General features: G+C 46.6%; 1 protein-coding gene across 5 annotated transcripts in view; it reads right to left on the bottom strand.

Moving 5' to 3' along the window:
- Positions 1–18,264, bottom strand: part of PC (pyruvate carboxylase) — a 2,561,538-nt gene that overhangs the window by 188,625 nt on the left and 2,354,649 nt on the right. For all 5 annotated transcript variants that reach the window (XM_069644789.1, XM_069644792.1, XM_069644793.1 and 2 more), the window contains one exon: positions 2,711–2,932. In XM_069644789.1, the coding sequence (XP_069500890.1) occupies positions 2,711–2,932 (222 nt within the window). The remainder of the gene's footprint in view (positions 1–2,710; positions 2,933–18,264) is intronic.

Here is an 18,264-nt window from a genome sequence, read left to right as displayed (position 1 = left end):
ATTACCCTCTAAAGGAGCATGGAGCTGGAAAGAAATCAACACTGCCTTGGGCCCAGACTTAACTTGTGTGAATCACATTAGGAGGGGGAAACTTTGATAGCTTGTAGCATTCAAATGCTTTGGTGTGTCCAATATAACATTTCATGGACCTAGCTACTTCCACGTTTTGCAGCAATATTTTCATGTCTGATGATGGATTCATAAGAAATAAAGTTTAAATAAACTCCTGGTTGAGATGAACCTGACACCACTTACGGGAGGAAGTTGGGTTGATTGGAGAGTACCATTCTGCCTTGTGAAAAGTTAGGAAGCATGCTTAAACACAAAAAACACAAAATGGGTGCCACTAATAATGCTGTCTTGAGAGTAAGGAAACTTTTTGCGGAATGGCAGTTTGCTGATTTTTCCACCTTTATTTTGACCGCAAAAAGCATGAAAGATCCCACACAGCCACCCCCTTTATGCACCATAACCAAGCTTATCACATACAGATTTATGGTTAAAAATGGTGGTTAAAATGTCAGAAAAACAAAACTCAGCAAATGTGAGGAATACCATTCACCTTTTTGTGCATTCCAGTGGTAACGTAGTGCCCTTCATTATTGTAATGCATCCAAGTGGATCCTCTTCTAGTAATCTTGATGATGTCCATGCTATACTGAATTAGGCCCAAGATGTTGAAGACTAATTCCTGATGTGCCAAGCCACTAAGGACTTGGGGAAATGGATAGATGGAGAGCTAGTCTCTACTCTTCAGATAATAGGTCTGACATCAAAGGGAGAGGTCTGTGAGGCTGTTGGAAAGGTATAGCAGACCCAAAAACCAAATCCTTTGCAGCCAGACTGGTACCAAGAGAATCATGCGAGAGACCTATGATTGCTTGAACTGCTGAAATACCATCAAAAGAAGAGTTAGTGGAGGAAATGCATATATAAGAGCTGACCCTCTCTTGGCTAATTAGCCTCCTGGCCCATCCAGTACAAATATAGAGAACAATTTCTGCATAACATTTTTCCCCTAACGAGAACATGCTGAATTCTCTCCTGCACAAGAAAAACTATATTGAGCAGAAGCTCACTAGAAACCTATGTACTTCACTTTCTGGGTTAGAGATGGAGTGGACTTCTTCCAATTCCCCATACTGCATCAGAAAGTGTACTAGATGAAAGGTGGCGAAGCGTGAGTGAAGAACCACATGGTGGAGTGGGGAATCGGCTCAGATGAGCTTTAGAGGTCTCTGGAATTGTCCAGGTTTAGGAAAGAACCGTCACACAGCTCAGCATCTCGGTCATAATTTGGCCACAGAAGCAGCACTTTGAGCCATGCCCCAGATTAAAGTGCGCTGCGTGCCGTAATAATGCCTAGATGGAACTGTAGGGAAGAGACAGGTGAGAGCTGGGTTAACTTCTTGCCAATTTGACTGTGGTAATCTGTCACCTAGGTGGGGAGGCTTGGAAAATACATTTATGTACCTCACTTGGTCGTGTATGAGTCAAAGTCTTCTGGAGGTGGCTACCGAAACAACTCTTCATAGGGTTGCAAACTGTAGTGACTCCCATAGGGCAAAAGGGCTCCCACCAAATGTGCACATCAAACTACAGAATTCAGAGCATAAAAAACGAGAAGGAAGGCAACGCATGTTACGGCCGGGAGGATAGCTCAAGGGCAACGCATGTGTCTTGGAAGCAATACAACTTGTAGAAACCTACGTTTGAATCCCAGTGCAGGTGGAGCAAAGGACTGGCGTTTGGGTCCGGGAGCATGAATGGATGAAATGCTGGTAGCGATGGGCTGTGGATTCTATTTAAATTACTAGAAATGCTGCTCCGCATGATACGCCGCACCCATACCTGAAGAATGTAATGTCACATAGGTATGGAGGAAAGAGACGGGACGTATAAGTAACAAAGCTTGCACTTGTCCGAAGACTGAGGCTCTACATGCTAAAGGAAGCTCTGCATGAGGTGCCAATTAATTTTCAACCATCCTTGACGAAAGAAAACGGGCAAAAAAGGGGCCCAATGGTATGAAAAATAAAAAATAAAATTATAATAACCTGAGCTACGTAAATCGGGAATAAAACTAAAAAGGAAAACACAGGAAAGGAAATGCAAGAAATAACATAGGGAATGTGGGTAGCAGAGTTAGGGAAATATCAGTAAATCAATTAAGGAATTGTGAAATCTGAGCAACTAAGGAACAGCCACAGGATCTGTAAAGATGATTAAGGACGAAGCACAACAGATATACGAGACTGACCAAAACCGGATATGACCAGGAGAGGAATCAAGGAAGATAATAGACGAGAAAAAAAAAGAATCAGAAGGGTGGGAAAAGGAACTTACAGACAACTGAGAAGCCGACCACAAGTAAAGAAATGGGGAAACCAAAACAAAATACAAGGAAACGTGCAAAACAAGGAGGAAGAGATGAAAAGCTAAAACAAGAAACCCAGGTGTCTACAACAGGTAAAGACGCAATTTCAACCCACAAACAGCAGCAAGAATAATGCAGGAAGGAGCACATGGAATACCAATAGAGGATAAAAGAAACCAGCAAATTAGAAAAGCATTGGGGAGTAGTTTGAATCCTTGAATAAGTCGGTTTACATAGTCTGAAATGTGCTTCTATTTTGCTTGTCATGGGATACTTTGTATCTTCAATTCAATCTTGGAGTTGTACAGGTCATTATATAAAAGAGATGCTTACCTCCCCAGTTCTCTATGCTGAAAAGGTTGCTGAAGTTGTGCGCCACAAAAGGGGCAATCTTTTTCAGGTCATGGGTGCGCACTCGCGTGGCCAGCAAGGACTGGTGTGCATCTCGGAATGTGGTGTCCATCAGCAGGAGGCCTTTGCGACTTCTGATGGCCTTGGCAAAGCCTTCAGGGCCATCCCTGAGAAGAACGTCTCTGAAGCCACTTGGTGGATCACCTGCAATCAGCACAAATACATCCACAAATCAACTACAAATGCAAGTTTCGCAGAGAAAACAATTTAGGGGATAACACCCTACACTTAATATTGCATTCTCTCCCCATCACCAAATACAACCCAGAAGTGCTGAATGGGAAGCGTGGTCTGGTCTGCAATACCCACCCCCTTCAATGATTTGTACAGGAAAACGGATAAACAGGTTTTCCACCGTAATTAATATGTATAAGTGATACATGTGATGGCTCCCATTGCCACCTAGTGATCTCCAGTTCAGTACACTTCTAGGTAAGGTTGTGACCGGCATTTCAACAGTCTAGAAATGGGTCATACTTGTCTAAGTGGCCCAAAACACAGATTCAGACCATGGCTTTGTTTCTCATCATACTGTTCGCAACGTACATAGAGCAGAAAACAAAGTGCTGGGTAAGTGACTCACCTGCAACACCTTCTCACAGATACACGCTTTGAGTGGCTTCACAGGAGTGGGGTGGGGGGTCAGAAGTTGGGTTTACAGACTAGTACCATCATACAAGCATGTGCACCTGCTAAATGCAACAGCGCGTAAGAACAGTCAAGATAGAAGGAACTTCAGGATTAATGTTCCCTAGTCAATCTAAGTGTAACCCCTTGCCCAATTAGGGCCTGGTTAGGTAGGGGTATGTTCCTTAACCCCTGAGGAAAGGAAGAGAAATAAAGGACTCACACCCCATTGTGGAAACAATATTGTATTTGAAATGAGTATGTGTTTGTACTTTCACTTACCTGGACTGTCCCATCTGTCCCCGCGCAAGGGCCATTCAGAAATGGGGGAGAAGGCCAAAAATGGACAGGCCATGCCCTGGCCTGGAGGACTGGATTGGCCCTACATGGGGGAACTCCGGAGGAAAACCTGTTGAAAAAAAACGTTTGGGGAGAGAGGGACTGAGCAGGAGACCATTTGGAGGCTCCCTGGGGGAGGTGCGGCCTTGGGAGGCACCCACAAGAAGGGCCCTGTATGCCAGGAATGTCTCAGTGTAAACACAAGGCCAGACCAGGTGCGCGGGGCAGTCCGATCAGAGTCCTGGCCTTGGAGTAGTTGGCCAAACCTGATCGGCCTTAAGAAAGCATAACAGGGCCGCATGAGCGGGTTGACCTGCAGAGACACCATGGCCTGATAGGCCAGTCCCGTGTAGACCCAAGACTGGGGCCGCATTGGGATGGGGGCCCAGTGGATGTATGGCTTCCCAGCCTGGCACCATAGGTCTCATCTGTGCTACGGCTGCATCAGCATGTCGGCTCAGGAAGAGGCTAGGGCACTGCCAGCCCGCCGCAGGGCCAAACAGCGTGGCCCAGTGAAGATTTAAATCGTGGGCTGCATCTCAGACGTAGCGTGGGTGAAGATGAGAGCGTGTGAACCTGTGTGCCCGAACTGATCTACGCGCTGATGTCCAAAGCTGGAGTGGGGCTTGGCCTGCCCTCCACGCTGCACAGGCGCAGTACCAGGAAGGGGCATGCCCCACTCCTTGCTCCTGAAGGAGTGGACCAATGCGGTGCTAGGCAGAGGTGGTTTCATGGACAATGCATGAAAATTGGACAAGTAAAGAAAAGTTGGACATTGTATTTGTAGGTGGCACAAATAAATACACAGTTCGGGTGCATAAGCTAGATTGTGACTGGGGATGGGGAGAGATGCTTGGCAAGTGCGAAGTGACACGATAGTCCAAATCCATAGATAGCTTTATATAATTTACAGTGTCTGGTATTACAAAGTTCTAAGGGTCGCCCAAGTGCGTGCACAAGAGTTAAGACTTGAGAGTCCATACTCTGATATGTTGGCGAGGGCTCCTACAAAGTTTGGTCCTGGTGCAGGAGAGTCTGAGATTGGTGGGTACATCTTAAGGATGAGGTCAAGAAGGTGGGTATTCACAAAAGCAGGCAGAGTCCATGATTTAATTACCGATGTACGAGAAAAGTATAGCATCACCAGCTTTCTTAGATGCCTGGTAGCTTGCCAGGTGGGTTAGGCAAGAACAGAAGAGAGGGTGCTGTGTCATGAAATATGAGAACTGGGATGAGGATTGGAATTTGTGCATTGGTCAAACAGACAAATGGCACATTGCTGAAAGAAGGTGGAGGAGGTAGTGAGTGGGAGAAAAGGGTTAGGGCCATGAGGAGAATAGCGCAGCAGTCTAATTTGTTCGGTACATGACTGTTTTTCGGTACATGACTGTTTTTCGGTACCTGGTGGAGTGTGAAGAGAGTGGGATAATTTTTCTGATTTCTGATGGTAAACAGGTGGTGGTAGTATAGTTATGAAAGTGATCAAGTGTATGTGTGTGTCAAGGGGCTCTGTCACATCCCAGACAGAACAGAACGGTGTGCATGAGAAGAGAGCCGAAGGAGATGAAGAAAATGTGATGGTTAGCCTTTTAGGGGAGCTGCACGTAAGGTGACAAATCTTCAGGAGGCAATCATCCATTCTGGTTTGACGAGATGTGAACTACGGGAATGAGAAGAACATCACTTGTCAGCAAATTTGTGAAACTCAAACCCAAAAGAGGTTACCAGGGGAGCTGATGTATAGTGATAAGAGGATGGGATGCAACAAAAAGCCTTGAAGAAAAACCTGTAGGCAGCCTGGGGAGTTGGACCTCCAGGTATGGGTCCTCCAGGAGAAAGGCGTTAAGCCTGGAGTGCGCTGTAAAGGTGATAGCAAGAGTGGACAGGAAGGCCCATAATATGCAATGGCCTAGCAAGTTAGAATATGGAGCAAGTAGGATAATAAAGTCCAACGTATAGCTCATGTGGGACGTGGATAGAGGAATATCAGGCATTCTGCTTGGAGAGTTGGATGCATAAGACAGACTGTGGTTTGGAGCTGTATTGGGAGTGGTAGCAGATGATAGTGGACCATCCTTTTAAGATATTTTATCGAGGAAATAAGAGACTGAGGTATCATTTAGAAATAGAAAATAATCTCAAAACAACTTTTCAGGGACAAACTCTTAAAAGGGGACTTTTTTTTGTTGTTTTTTTAAACACAATTCCCAGTGTCATCTCGATTATCAGATAGAAGATGTAGGTTGACCCCATACAATGTCAGCAAATGGACTCAAGAAAAGCCATTTTGCTGAATGGATTGTGCTTACATTCGCCAGAAAACTGCTCTGGGGTGGATGATAGATGTAATGCCCAAAAGAGAAACATTGTATCAAGTAACATCCTGTCTGAAAAACATGCTGCTGTCTCACATCTATACAACAGAACCCAAACATGTCCTGTATACATTATTATTTTTACACAAGTATTTGGTTCCCCCCGACATTCTTTTGGTTCCATGTGTTAATATCCCCGCAAAATTATTGCCATACAAAAATATTGCCATATTGTTGCGGCGATATTAAGGAATGGAACCTGTGGGGGACACCCCCATAACCCTCATATTATGTTAAAGGGAGAAGGGGGACACCCCCGGAACCCCCACTCCCAATAACCCCAAATATTATCCCCACTAAAAATATCGCCGATGGCCATTGCCGACTACCATATATACAGCGATATTTTTGGTGGGGATAATATTACCTGATACTTTTGCTCTTTATTTTGATCATTCTTTCACTTGGTTTTGCACTTAAAGTCATTCTTTGGCTTATTCATTTTCTTTTGCCCAGTTACTCGTCCATTTTTTCACTCTTCATTTTCGGTTCCTTTATTTTTTTTTTAATACTTTCATTCCTTCACTCTTGCTATTTACTTCACTCTTGCTTTGTTCTTCACCCTCGTTGGCAAAAGTTTGCTGTGCATTTCTTTTGCTGTCTTTGGATCCGGCTATTTTTCCCTCTTGTGTTGCCTCCCTTTCCTTTGGTCATGTTTCCTTTTTGCTCATTCTTTGATCCACACTCCCACTTTTGTTCTCTTTTATTCCATTATTTGATAACTCTTTTGAACATTTGCTATGTCTTTCACATCCAAGATGTTAAGATTGTGGTGCATTATGTAAACTGCCATTACTAGAAGAGCTTATGACCATTTTCTTCGAGCCTCATTGGTTGGACACATTCTCCCTTAAGGATTGTGGTTGAGTAGCTTCTTTGCTAAACCATCATCTAACAAAAGCTGCTCTCTACAGAAAGTAAGCCCAGAAGGGTCAATGTGTGTGAAGTTCATGAACACATTTTTCCAAGTTCATCTCCATGTGTTGCTTCTGCTACACATGCAAGGTGCTAGAAAATGTATAAGCTTTTATAAACGATTCCACCTGCCCTCTATGCTCTTCCAGGAGTTTGCATTTTGTAGATAATCTGTTGCACTCTGATGGGATTCCACTAGAAAGCTTAGGCCTCATAAAACTGGCCTTGTTCTGTGTGCTCCTGGAACGGCCAATTCTTGAATTTAAAACCTGATGTAGTGAGTACCAGAGGGTTAATTGATTGTAAAAGGGCAACATAAGGTCCCTGGACATAGGCTTACAGGCCGTTTCAGTGAATGGTCTGGAGTGTTACAATGTATATGGAAAAAATCACCCCCCATCCTTCATCGCAAACATTGTTCTTTGTTTACTGTGGATCAGCCAGAGGAGTTCCTGAAGGGTCTCATAGTCTCAAGGTACACTTTTATAACTGATTAGATACTGCTCAAAACCTTATTTTTCCTGGTGTTAGTTATTACACTTTGTCACAAAGATTAGAGGGTTTGGAATACTCTACACCGGTTTTCAACCACCTTTAGTTTAACTGGTTTCCAAAATGTAAAAGTAACCATTCAACAAACTATAATCTTATATATTGTATAAAGTATGGTTTGGGCAGCGGGAGGCTCACATAGCCATTGCTCTGTACCAGGTAAGACGGCTAACATTGAGGAACCAGCGTTATGATTGGGGATGATGGGGGTTGTGTACTTGGTAGAAGCGGTCCATAGTGGACTGGATGGCAAGAGCTAACATGCAGTGTGGAAGACCGACATGATGGACCCACTTTATGATGGGAATGCAATAGCACCAGCTTTAGTAAGGGGTGGGCCTCCACTCCCAAAGAATGAAAGGGATCTGTTTTACCCTTACCGGATGAAGAGGGATACCAATATTGAATATTATGATGGAGCCAGCCAACTTTTATTTTGCACATGGGTTCTGGAGTCTTCAGTAAACCCTGGATGCAACCTTCTCTTCTCCTTCTCCCCTTTGAGGGGAGCCTCAAGCTGCTACTCGGTATTAGCCGTTTCATGGGGATCCTTGGGTGTCAACCAGGAGTTAGCCATCTGAAAGGGATGCATGGATTACAGTCAATCTTTAGCCTCTCTGTGGGGATCCTCAGGCTTTGTCCCGGGCTTACCAAATGTAGCCATCTGAGTGGGATTTTTGGGCTTGCACCAGGCTTCAGCCCCACAACTGGGATCCTCAGGTGCAGCGATGGAAACTCAAGGGCCACAAGGATCCCTTTTAGAACCGGCGACCCTGTGAAGGAGTCCCCATCCAGGATGCCCTAAAGGAAGCAAGATCAGTCAACGGATGGCTTTCTGCTTTCAATGATTCCTGGGAGGTGCGGAGGAGGAGGCTCTGAGAAGATATGCTCCCAGCAGTGCACGCTTCAGATGAGAAACTGAACAGGGTGCATGTTGCAGGCCCAACAATACAAAGTTATACTGACACCAATATCCGTGGCGCTGATTCCAACAATAAGTATTTATTTTGATCTAAGTAATCAAACCATAAGAGTGTGATTGCCCAGTACTAACAAAACCATATTATGTCCTATCTAAGCCAACACGTGTTTCGACCTTATGCAGTCTTTTTCAAGGCAAAATTGCTTCTGTTCATCAACCTCATTTTTCAAGGGCTGGTACATTATCAAATGTGTCTCAAACCAATCCGTCCCTGTTGATTAATGAAATCAGTTTCTTAATCATCCATGGGCCAGGATAAATATATATATACATAAAATATATTTGCAGATTATCACACCAAATCCTTAAATTGTCAGTGAGACTCTGTGGTCTCCTGCATGTAGTTAAAATTCCAGAAACATTGTATGCCTTATCCTTCTAATCTGTTATGGGAGTCCAGTAAGGTGCTTCCTGCCGCATTCGGTGTACTGTGTGGTTACGTGTAGCAGCCCTGCAGATATCCAGCAGGGGAGCACCAAAGAGGAACACCGGTGTAGATGCGATTGCTCTGGTGGAATGGGCCCTCAGTCTGCCCGGCAATGGCCTGTTGGTCAGTTGATGTCAATAAATGATTCAGCCAGACAGCCATCTGGAGATTAAAGCCTTCGATAGGGTCTTCCCAAGTCCCACAGGTCCAAAGTTTACAAAAAGCGTAGAAGTCTTTCGAATGTTCTTTGTGCATGCAACATAGAATTTCAAGTCACGCACCACGTCTAGCGAGTGCAAAGATCTTTCAGCAGGAAAAGATGGGTTTGCAAAGAAAAGTGGCAGTACCAAAGGCTTGTTTGAATGAAAGTCTAAGGGGACCTTCGGCATAAAGGAAGGATGAGTCCTTAGAACCATTTTCGCTGGGTGGAACGACAAATATGGAGGCTTACATGAGAGGGCCTGTATTTCACCAACCCTCCTGGCAGAAGGGATAGCCACGAGGAAAGTGGTTTTCCAAGAAAGAAACTTCAAAGGCTCAAATGGCCGCCTCATGTGCTCGGAGAGTACCACATCAAGCTCACACGCTGGAGCAGGGGCCTTCACTGGTGGAAACATCCTGACAAGGCTCTTGAGGAACTCTTTGATGAGTCTATGCAACCACAGGAGAAGCTTGCCTGGAGTCCGGGTGAACCAGGAGATGGCGGCCAGGCGTATCTTGATTGATGCATGGGATTTGATGGAGCGGAGTGCTGCCACTTCAGCAGAGGTTAGCCTTTGTACCTTTCCTGGAATGGTAAATAACCAGACAGACTCAAAGAATTATGGCAAAGTAGTATTTTGTTATCAGTTTAGAATAAAGTAGGGCAATCTGGCAAACAAACTGCATTCCACACACTCACACTTCACTTTTGATTACACAAAGGCTTTATATCTCAATATACGTCATCTATGACAGCCTACGTGGCAAACCATAAAACCTATTGAAGGGAGGGATTGGTTAAGGGAGCGTTATGTACCTATATATCATAAGTATTAGTAATACTATTGGATGCCCCTTATCTGGTAGGCACGCCTTGAACCACCTCTAAATACGTATAATACAGATTACAGCAGAACAATAGCGAGTTGGCTTGTGCAACACTGTATAGCATGTTGCTACATAGGTCTTGTGATTGGTTGGCATTCTCTCCCAACCTTTGACTTTCAGCTCGCTAGCAGCACTTAAGCAAAACAAAACTCTGGTGCAAAGAGCAACGTCAGACTACTATCCACTTGCCCAATTAGTCAATCATCTCTAATCGGTCAGGCCCCATGCCAAGGCTTCTCCTTTATAGTTGACCTTGCAGCCTGTTCTGTGCTCTGGGACTTTCAAGGAAGTATAGATAAACCATTATCTTCGTCTGAAGCTTAATGAACAGCCCTTGTTTTCACCTTCTGAATCACGTGTGAGGAGACCATGACTGTCAATTTGAACCTTTTATTTATTGCTATTTGATGTAAATAAACTGGGTGCCATTACTCCTCTTGGCCTCTGGAGACTGGCTCACTCTACCTTGCAGATGATTTTCGCATCTTTGATTGTCCAATACTTGGCGCTTGCAGAGGTTTTCTTTTTTGCTTAAATAAGAGAACTAGGTCTTAGTTACATGGCTTATCCCCTTGACTCCCTTTGTGCTTTGCAATTATTCCTTGATGTGGCATCCTTGATTCAATAGAGTCCTATTTGTTCTTGGCACAAAACTGTTTTCCAAGCATCTCCTGACTCTGCAGCCCTGATCTGTTTATGAGGTAGCTTGATTGGTTTCAACAAGAGTCCGACATCCATCTTTCCATCATGGCCCCCTTAGCCACGTTATGTTTTTTTCTGCAGCAAGCTTCTATATGTCTCAACTACCTTGTGTTTCTGTGTTTATACATTCACTTCATCTCTATTCACTTATATCTTTGGTTCACAATGTATTCAATTACATGTTTCTCTTGTTACTCCAGTTATACTTATATTCTTTAAGTATTTGCATATCATTTCAGTGCATCTTCGTGTCTTTCCTTTATGATGTCACTCTACTAACGACCAATTTCACTTAAAGCTCTTTGATGTTGAATGGTGTGTGCAGACATCCTTCCACACTTTCAGAGGTAGAGAATCATGGCCAATTTTAGCAGCAATGCATGAACTTCTTTCCCGAGTTGGGTGCCGTGTGGCTCTTGTCTTATCACAGGAGGAAGGCAGGGGCACTTTTCTTGTAACTCCAGAGAGTGGCTCTGCTCGAGGACGTTGAGCACCCATTCGTCCATGGAGATGTTGTGCCACTTGTCGACAAACTGATAGCCGGCCCCCCACTGCAGTGCTGATGTGTGGGCTCAGGACCTGGCCAGGCTTCCTTCGGCGCCTGCATCCTGGTGGCTAGTGGATGCGACACTGGGTACCACCCCTATAGGCCTGGGAGTGGCCTCTATACGCCTCCTGTGAGGTGGAGCAAGAGGACTGGCGGTAGGAAAGGCTGAGTACCTTGGAAGTTTGGGAGACCTTTGTTGCAGCATACCCAGAGAGCATTCCATCTCTGTGTCCGTCATGACGGCAAGAAGAGACTCGTCCACTGCCTTGCCGAAAAGGTTATGCCTGTTGAAAGGCATGTCGACCACCTTGGCCTGGACGCCCTACCAGAAGTTTGTGGCCCTGAGCCAACACTGACCGCGTAGGGCGACCCTGGAGCCCATCTGCCGGAAACCGGAGTCAGTAATGTCCAAGGCTACCGTGATTGCATGGTCAGATGCCACTTCACCCTCATGAAAGAGGGCCATGGTCTCTGCTTTTTTGTCTGCTGGCAGGAAATCGAGAATGGGACCCAACTTGTACTAGAGTTCTCTGTCGTAGCGTGGCAGTTATGCACTTTCCTTCCGAATCCAGCTTCCTTCCCTCCTGGTCAGGTGGGACTGAGCAAGAGGATGATGGGCTAGATGACCTCCTCCTCGCAGCAGCCGAGACTACTGAGTCCAGCATTGAATGGCCTCCGAGGTATTTAGGATCAGTATCCAGGACCCTATATTTCTTCTCCAACCTTTCCTTTCTAGTTGCTGCAGAAAAGGGTTTTTGTATCACCACCAGCCCCGTCCTCCCAGATGTCATCAAGAAGCGAGACTGAGATCACAGTCTTTCTGGAGGATTCACAATTCTGGAAAAGGAATCCCTCCTTTTTCTTTTCCTCCGGGACTAGGATGAATAGCTTGGCCGACCGGGAAATCATCGCCTGGCAAGATCCCACTTCATCTGGGGGCGTGTCTGTAGATGGTAGCTCTACCTCTGGCGTATCACTGTCTGTAGGGATGTAGTCTTCAAATTCATCCATACCATCTGTATCCGGTTTGGTGTCTGTATTAGTGTCCATTCCCATCAGGTTCCAACTCCTCTGCAATACATGGCCATGGAACAGGAAGTGACTGCAAGATCGTAGGCACTGAAGGAGGTGATGTCAGGCAGGGCCGAGGCGATTTTGGTGGATTGGTCGCAGGAGCCGGCCTGGAACCACAAGAGGACCATGGGTCACAGGCGGTAGACGCTGCTTAATCTCCATTACCAGTGTGTGGAGTGTTGACAAAATATCCAAAGAAACATCTCTAGGAGCCTGAGCCGTCAATATTTGTACATGAGGACAGGGGCTTGTAGGGCTCGTAGGCTGAAGAGACTCGGCAGGCCGCAGAGCCAGCTGTGGGAGGTCAACACCACCCTTCCATAGGGTTTGGGCCGACATCTTCAGAAACTTCGTCCTCCTCCGAGAGGATGGAAGGAGCAGAGTCAGGAGCTGGAGACACAACACTGGGGGTTTCACAGGAGAAGTGGCAGGCAGCTGAGCAGCCAGTGTGAACTTTGGCAGAAAAGAGAGCACTGGTGGTACCTACCTTTCTCTGTTGGAACTTCTCGGGAAGGAGCCTAACACAGGAGCACCTGGAGCAGGTACTCTGGATGTCGCAGACCCAGCCGGGACTGCCAGAGGCCTTGGAGGCAATGCTACCCTTGAGATAGTCGCCGTCACTGTAGAGATGGCGACTGCAGTCGTCGATGAACCGGCAGACATGACAAAAACCGGTACCAGCGGCTTGCCAGACATTGTTGTTGATGGAGTCTTTGTCGATGATTTAGATGACCGTCTTGGGGTCCTCGAAGATGGTGCTGCCGATGACGATGAACGATGCTTCACCGACGGGGTGGTGCTGGTCGACAGTGAAGGAGTGGACACTCTCCGACCCTCCACAGACGAGTTCCCCTTCGGTGACAACGCCAATCAAGATGACTGAGAAACTGCAGCCACGGTGCTAGTCAGCGAGGCAGTCCGAGCATGCGACGATTTTGCCTTTTTAGGTACCTTCCCCTTGGAAGTGTCTTCAAAGGATCTCGACCTCTCGTCAGAGGGAGTACTCTCTCTGGCAGAGGTATGACTGCACACAGACACAGTCAGAGGCCTTAAATTTGTCCAGCCATGACACCAACAGAGATCATTTCTTGTTTTAGTGGAGAAAGACTGGCAGATGGGGCATCCCTCCCACATCATGGTCCGGGTGCAGGCAACAAATGCACTTGGTGGCGGTCTTCAATTAAGACATTCTATTCTTCAGACCGCTTCTGAAGCAGGCCTTGAATAGGCTCTTATTCGAGGCCTCATGGCACATGTACTAGGCCCAAAACTCAGCTTGCAGCCTCACACGATGTAGCAATCCGACAGAAGGTGGGATCGGCAACAAATTATATATCAGAAATAGGCAAAATTAACCGAGGGAGTCTAAGAGCGAAACTCGAGGGCTCCCAACAAGAAAATGTGCAGTAAAATTCTGAAGATGGCCACCAAGGGTAAAGCTAAGGAGGACAAATGTCATTAGTTGGGGCAGTATGACCCAAAATGACAGCCATAGGCTATAAAAGCGACAATGCAGTTTTTAACTTAAAGCTAAACAGTTTTATTTTACTGTGAATTCCCAGACTAATGACTGGGAATATTCATTGCATGTGAATCCATGTAAGACCCCATGCTGGAGAATGTCTAATCAGTGTGCAAATGCAGCACACTTTTTACCCTTAAATTTGAAGCACTGTTTTCACAGCACGATGCAAAAAGAGCTTTGCACAGTCTACATCGAAAACAACGTATTTGAAATTTAACAGAGCTTACTGGTTATGTGAACACCTTTTAATGTGTGCTTTGCAGCCTATTAATTTTAATTCACTCAGTGTCAAATGTTTCATATTTGTATGTTATCTGCAACCAAAACTTGCCAAACTTAATAGGTATGAATTCACATTTGTTCCAGACATATATAGTTTGCCTTGGTTTGTAAAATGTTCAACAGGTAGCTTCATTTGGCATGCAATAACTCCGTCCGACCTGCCATCCAACGGTCGACCAAACCTTCCTTCCAATAAGTCTACCCCTTCATCTACTTTCGGCCTCTGCTCTCCACAAGCCTTCTGCTACTTATCTCAGCCACAACCACCTCTTGCCACATCCCTGTTTCACTTGTCAATTCCTGAGTGAGGAAATGGTTACTGGGTGAGGATTGGTCTACCAAGTCTCCTGCATTAGCCCACCTGTGTGCAACGAAGAGCTGCAAGACTGTGTCACGATGTGAACACTGCCATGGTGGAAGGTACACACATGGCCCGAAACTACTCTCACCATGTGACAGCATTCTGACTGTCCGATTTTAGTATCTGAACTGCAATGCAAACCGCTGAGCGGAACACAGCCCTTTCCCCCACTGCAGGGAGTACGCCATTCACTTGCATGGGCAGGTTTTAAGGGACAGTCTTCTGAGACAGAGAAATTATAAGTTACTCACCGTAGAGACTAACGTACTCCTAGTCCATAGTCCATAGTCCCCCTTTTCTCTATACGTTTTGGGTGTCCCTCGCTAGGTATGGGAGACAAAACCTTTTTCACTAGAAAAATCATCTTCCCCTTAAATCTAGATGTGCCCGGGCCGCGGCCCTGGGAGCATGCGCTCCCCTGACTCTGTCCACTGGCGCCACTACTCAGTCCCCTTTGACACATGGACAATATTAACATTGCCTAATGACACCAGTATCATTAGGGGGGAGGATGGTGAGACGTATGGAGAAAAGGGGACTAAGGACTAACAGTACATTAGTCACTACAGTGAGTAACTTATAATTACTCTTACGTCCCGTACCCTTTCCTTCATACTGTATGAGCGATTACAATTGAGTGTAGCCTCAGGGTGGAAAGGAGACCCTCCTTAAGCAAAAGTTCCTTAGAACCGCCTGTCCGAAGGCCGTGCCTGACTTTGAGCCGGGGTCCAAACAGTAATGCTTACAGAAAGCTGAAGGGGTGGCCCAGGTGGCCGCCCAGCTTAGGACTTGCCACGGAAATTGCCATTGGAAATACTCTGACAGAATTCGGTTTCACCAAAGAAGAACTCTTCCTCACCCCCAACAAAATCAAAAAGAAAATGGATCTACAAGACTGGATACTTACGCAAGAAAAAGCAGCATCAAACAAACTTCTTGCCCATTTGCCGCAACACACAAAAAAACGAAACGATCACCCACTAATCGGGAGAAGATTTCCTGACAAAAAAACAAGACAACTGTTTTTAAGGGCACGACTAAACCTCTTACCAACAAATGAAATTAGAGCATTGAGCGGTCTGTCCAACGTGAGTACTTGCAGACTGTGCAAAGATTCCACACAAACCGAAACAATACGCCTTTTTTTAATATCCTGCACAAAAACAATTGATCTAAGGCAAGCCTTTTTACTCCCGCTACTAAAGCCCTCTGATTTACGAGAAGAAGAAGTCTGGTGGAACCGACTCATAAGTGGAAACAAAACCTCTTGGACGACTGCAGCAGCAAAGATCATAGACTTATCCTTAGCAAAATGCCTCAAAGAAGATAACCTTCAGGAAAATCGTCAAGGAAACTTAACAGATGACCGACTTTAAACCGACACACAGCATCTGTAAACCAAACGTTTATACTCGCAGAGTATCTTAATCCCAACACAAAAGACTAAAATTTTTCCTGTACAGATCTAGCAGCATTTTGTAACATCAAAGAAATTTGATAAACACAAAATAAAAAATAAATAAAAATAAATAAATGCGATGGACATGGCCTTCGTTCTGACCGGGTGAGCGTGCATGTTGGCTGGCAGCAGCTTGTGCTGCCAATCATAGGCCCCTTTGATGGCCGCAAACATCCACCATGCAATAGAAGCTTCGATGCTTGATAAATCAGGTCTGAAACCCTCAAAGGTGACAAAACGTGGGCCGACTTGCGGAAGCCCTTGGTCCTGTCTAGATAGAATTTCAGAGCGCGTCTGACATCCAGACAGTGCAAGACTCATGAGCCTTGTCCTTTGGGTCAGCGAAGAACGTAGGTAAGACTATTTCCTCGTTTAGATGGAAAGTGGAGGGCATCTTAGGTAAGAACGCCGGGTGAGTTTGTAGGACCACCTTATCCCTGTGGAAAGTGGTATAGGGTTCTGAGGCCACCAGAGCCTGGATCTCGCTGACTGCGAGCAGAGGCGAGTCCCACTAGCAAAGTTGTCTTAATGGTGACAAGCCTGATGTCCGCGGACACCACTGGCTCAAATGGTTTGTGCGCCAAGGCGCCCAACACCACATTGAGGTCCCAAAAGGGGTGTGGCTTCTTGATGGGCGGGTAAAGCCTGGACAAGCCCGCCAGATGTTTCTTGACTATCGGGTTGTTTGTTGCCAGGTAGGTGCAACATGTGTCCATCTGCATGCCTGAGTGCGCACGGTGTGCCGAGAAGGAAAGCGTATCGTCCAGCGTGCACGTAAGGAGGGGGGGGTCGATCTCCTTAGAGTCCGCCCAGTGACAGAACCTGCTCCATTTACTCTTATATTGGCTCCTGGTAGCCTTGCTCCTGTCGCCTGAATGATCTCCAGGTTAGCCTGTGATGGGCTCAGGTGCCCGAGGGTGATCTGCTCAGGAACCACGCTGCGAGGGCTAACTTCTGAGGTGCGGGGTGGAGGACCCTAACCTCCTGCTGGGACAGGAGATGTACTGGACCTAGCGGAAGGTGAATGGGTGGTCTGTCCGTGAGGCTGAGCAATTCGGAGAACCAAGGTCTCGCCGGCCACCAGGGAGCTATCAAGATGAAGCAGAGATGACAAGCTTCCTTTATCTTGTGCATTACCCTGTGATCCAGGGGTGTGGGAGGAAAGGCATAAGCTTCATGCCGTCCCACCATATCTGTAATGTGTCTCTGAGGGAGCCAGGACCCTGCCCCTGCCAAGACGCGAACTGATGGCACTTCCTGTTCTTCCAGGAGGCAAACCGATCCACCTGAGGGTGCCCCATCTGATGGAGACCTCCAGCAGCACCTGGTCATTCAATTGCCATTCGTAATTGCCCACTCCCAGTCTGCTGAGCCTGTCCGTTTCCAAGTTGGCCTCCCCGGGAGGAAGACGGCTGTGAGGTAGATGTTCTCCGTGGCCCATTCCCACCTCCTGACCGCTAGGCTGCACAGCGGAGCGGACCTGGTACCCTCCCCTCCCCCCGCTTATTGACATAGTACATGCTGGTGGGGTTGTCGGTCTTTATAAGGACGGTCTTGCCCCCAATGAGCGGAAGGAAAGCACTGAGAGCTAGCCAGATGGCCCTAGGTTACAGCCAGTTGATGTGCGACTCCTGCTCCTACCGGGTCCAGAATCCATGGATGCTGTGGCTGTCCAAAGTGGCTCACCAGCCTTCTAGGGAGCAGTCCCTAGTGACGGTGACCTGCGGGACCGGCTGCCGGAAAGGGCTTGCCCGTACGGAGGTTGCAGTCCCTTCACCACCATGTGAGGTCTGGGTGGACAGAAGGAGGTATGCTGACCAGCTCTGCTTGGTAGCCCTTCTCCTGATTCCATGAGTCTGCGAAGTGTAGCTGTAACCTCCTCATCCTGAGTCTCGTGTGCTGCACCGCCAGTAAAACCGCTGCCATGATACCCAATAAGTGCTGGTACCACCAGGCCAACATCACTGCTCTGCTAAGGAACTGTATAGTGACCCTCTTGATGGCTGTAATCTTGTCACCCGAGGGAAAGACCTTCTCGGAGCACGTATCCTAGTTAAGGCCCAGGAAGGTGAGGCTCTGCGTGAGCTGCAGCTGAAACGTCTTGAGGTTTTTGGTAAACCCCAGGTCGTGCAGAGTGTTCATAAGTGTGGCGGAAGTGTGGCTAACCCCCTCCGGAGATCTCGCCCTGACGAGCCAGTCGTCCAGATACAGATAGACATG

Source organism: Ambystoma mexicanum, chromosome 2p (genome assembly GCF_040938575.1).
Source record: "Ambystoma mexicanum isolate Mex_15411 chromosome 2p, UKY_AmexF1_1, whole genome shotgun sequence".
NCBI lineage: Eukaryota > Metazoa > Chordata > Amphibia > Caudata > Ambystomatidae > Ambystoma > Ambystoma mexicanum.
The sequence above is the reverse complement of the archived record's forward strand: the minus strand, read 5'-3'. Positions and strand labels throughout refer to the sequence as shown.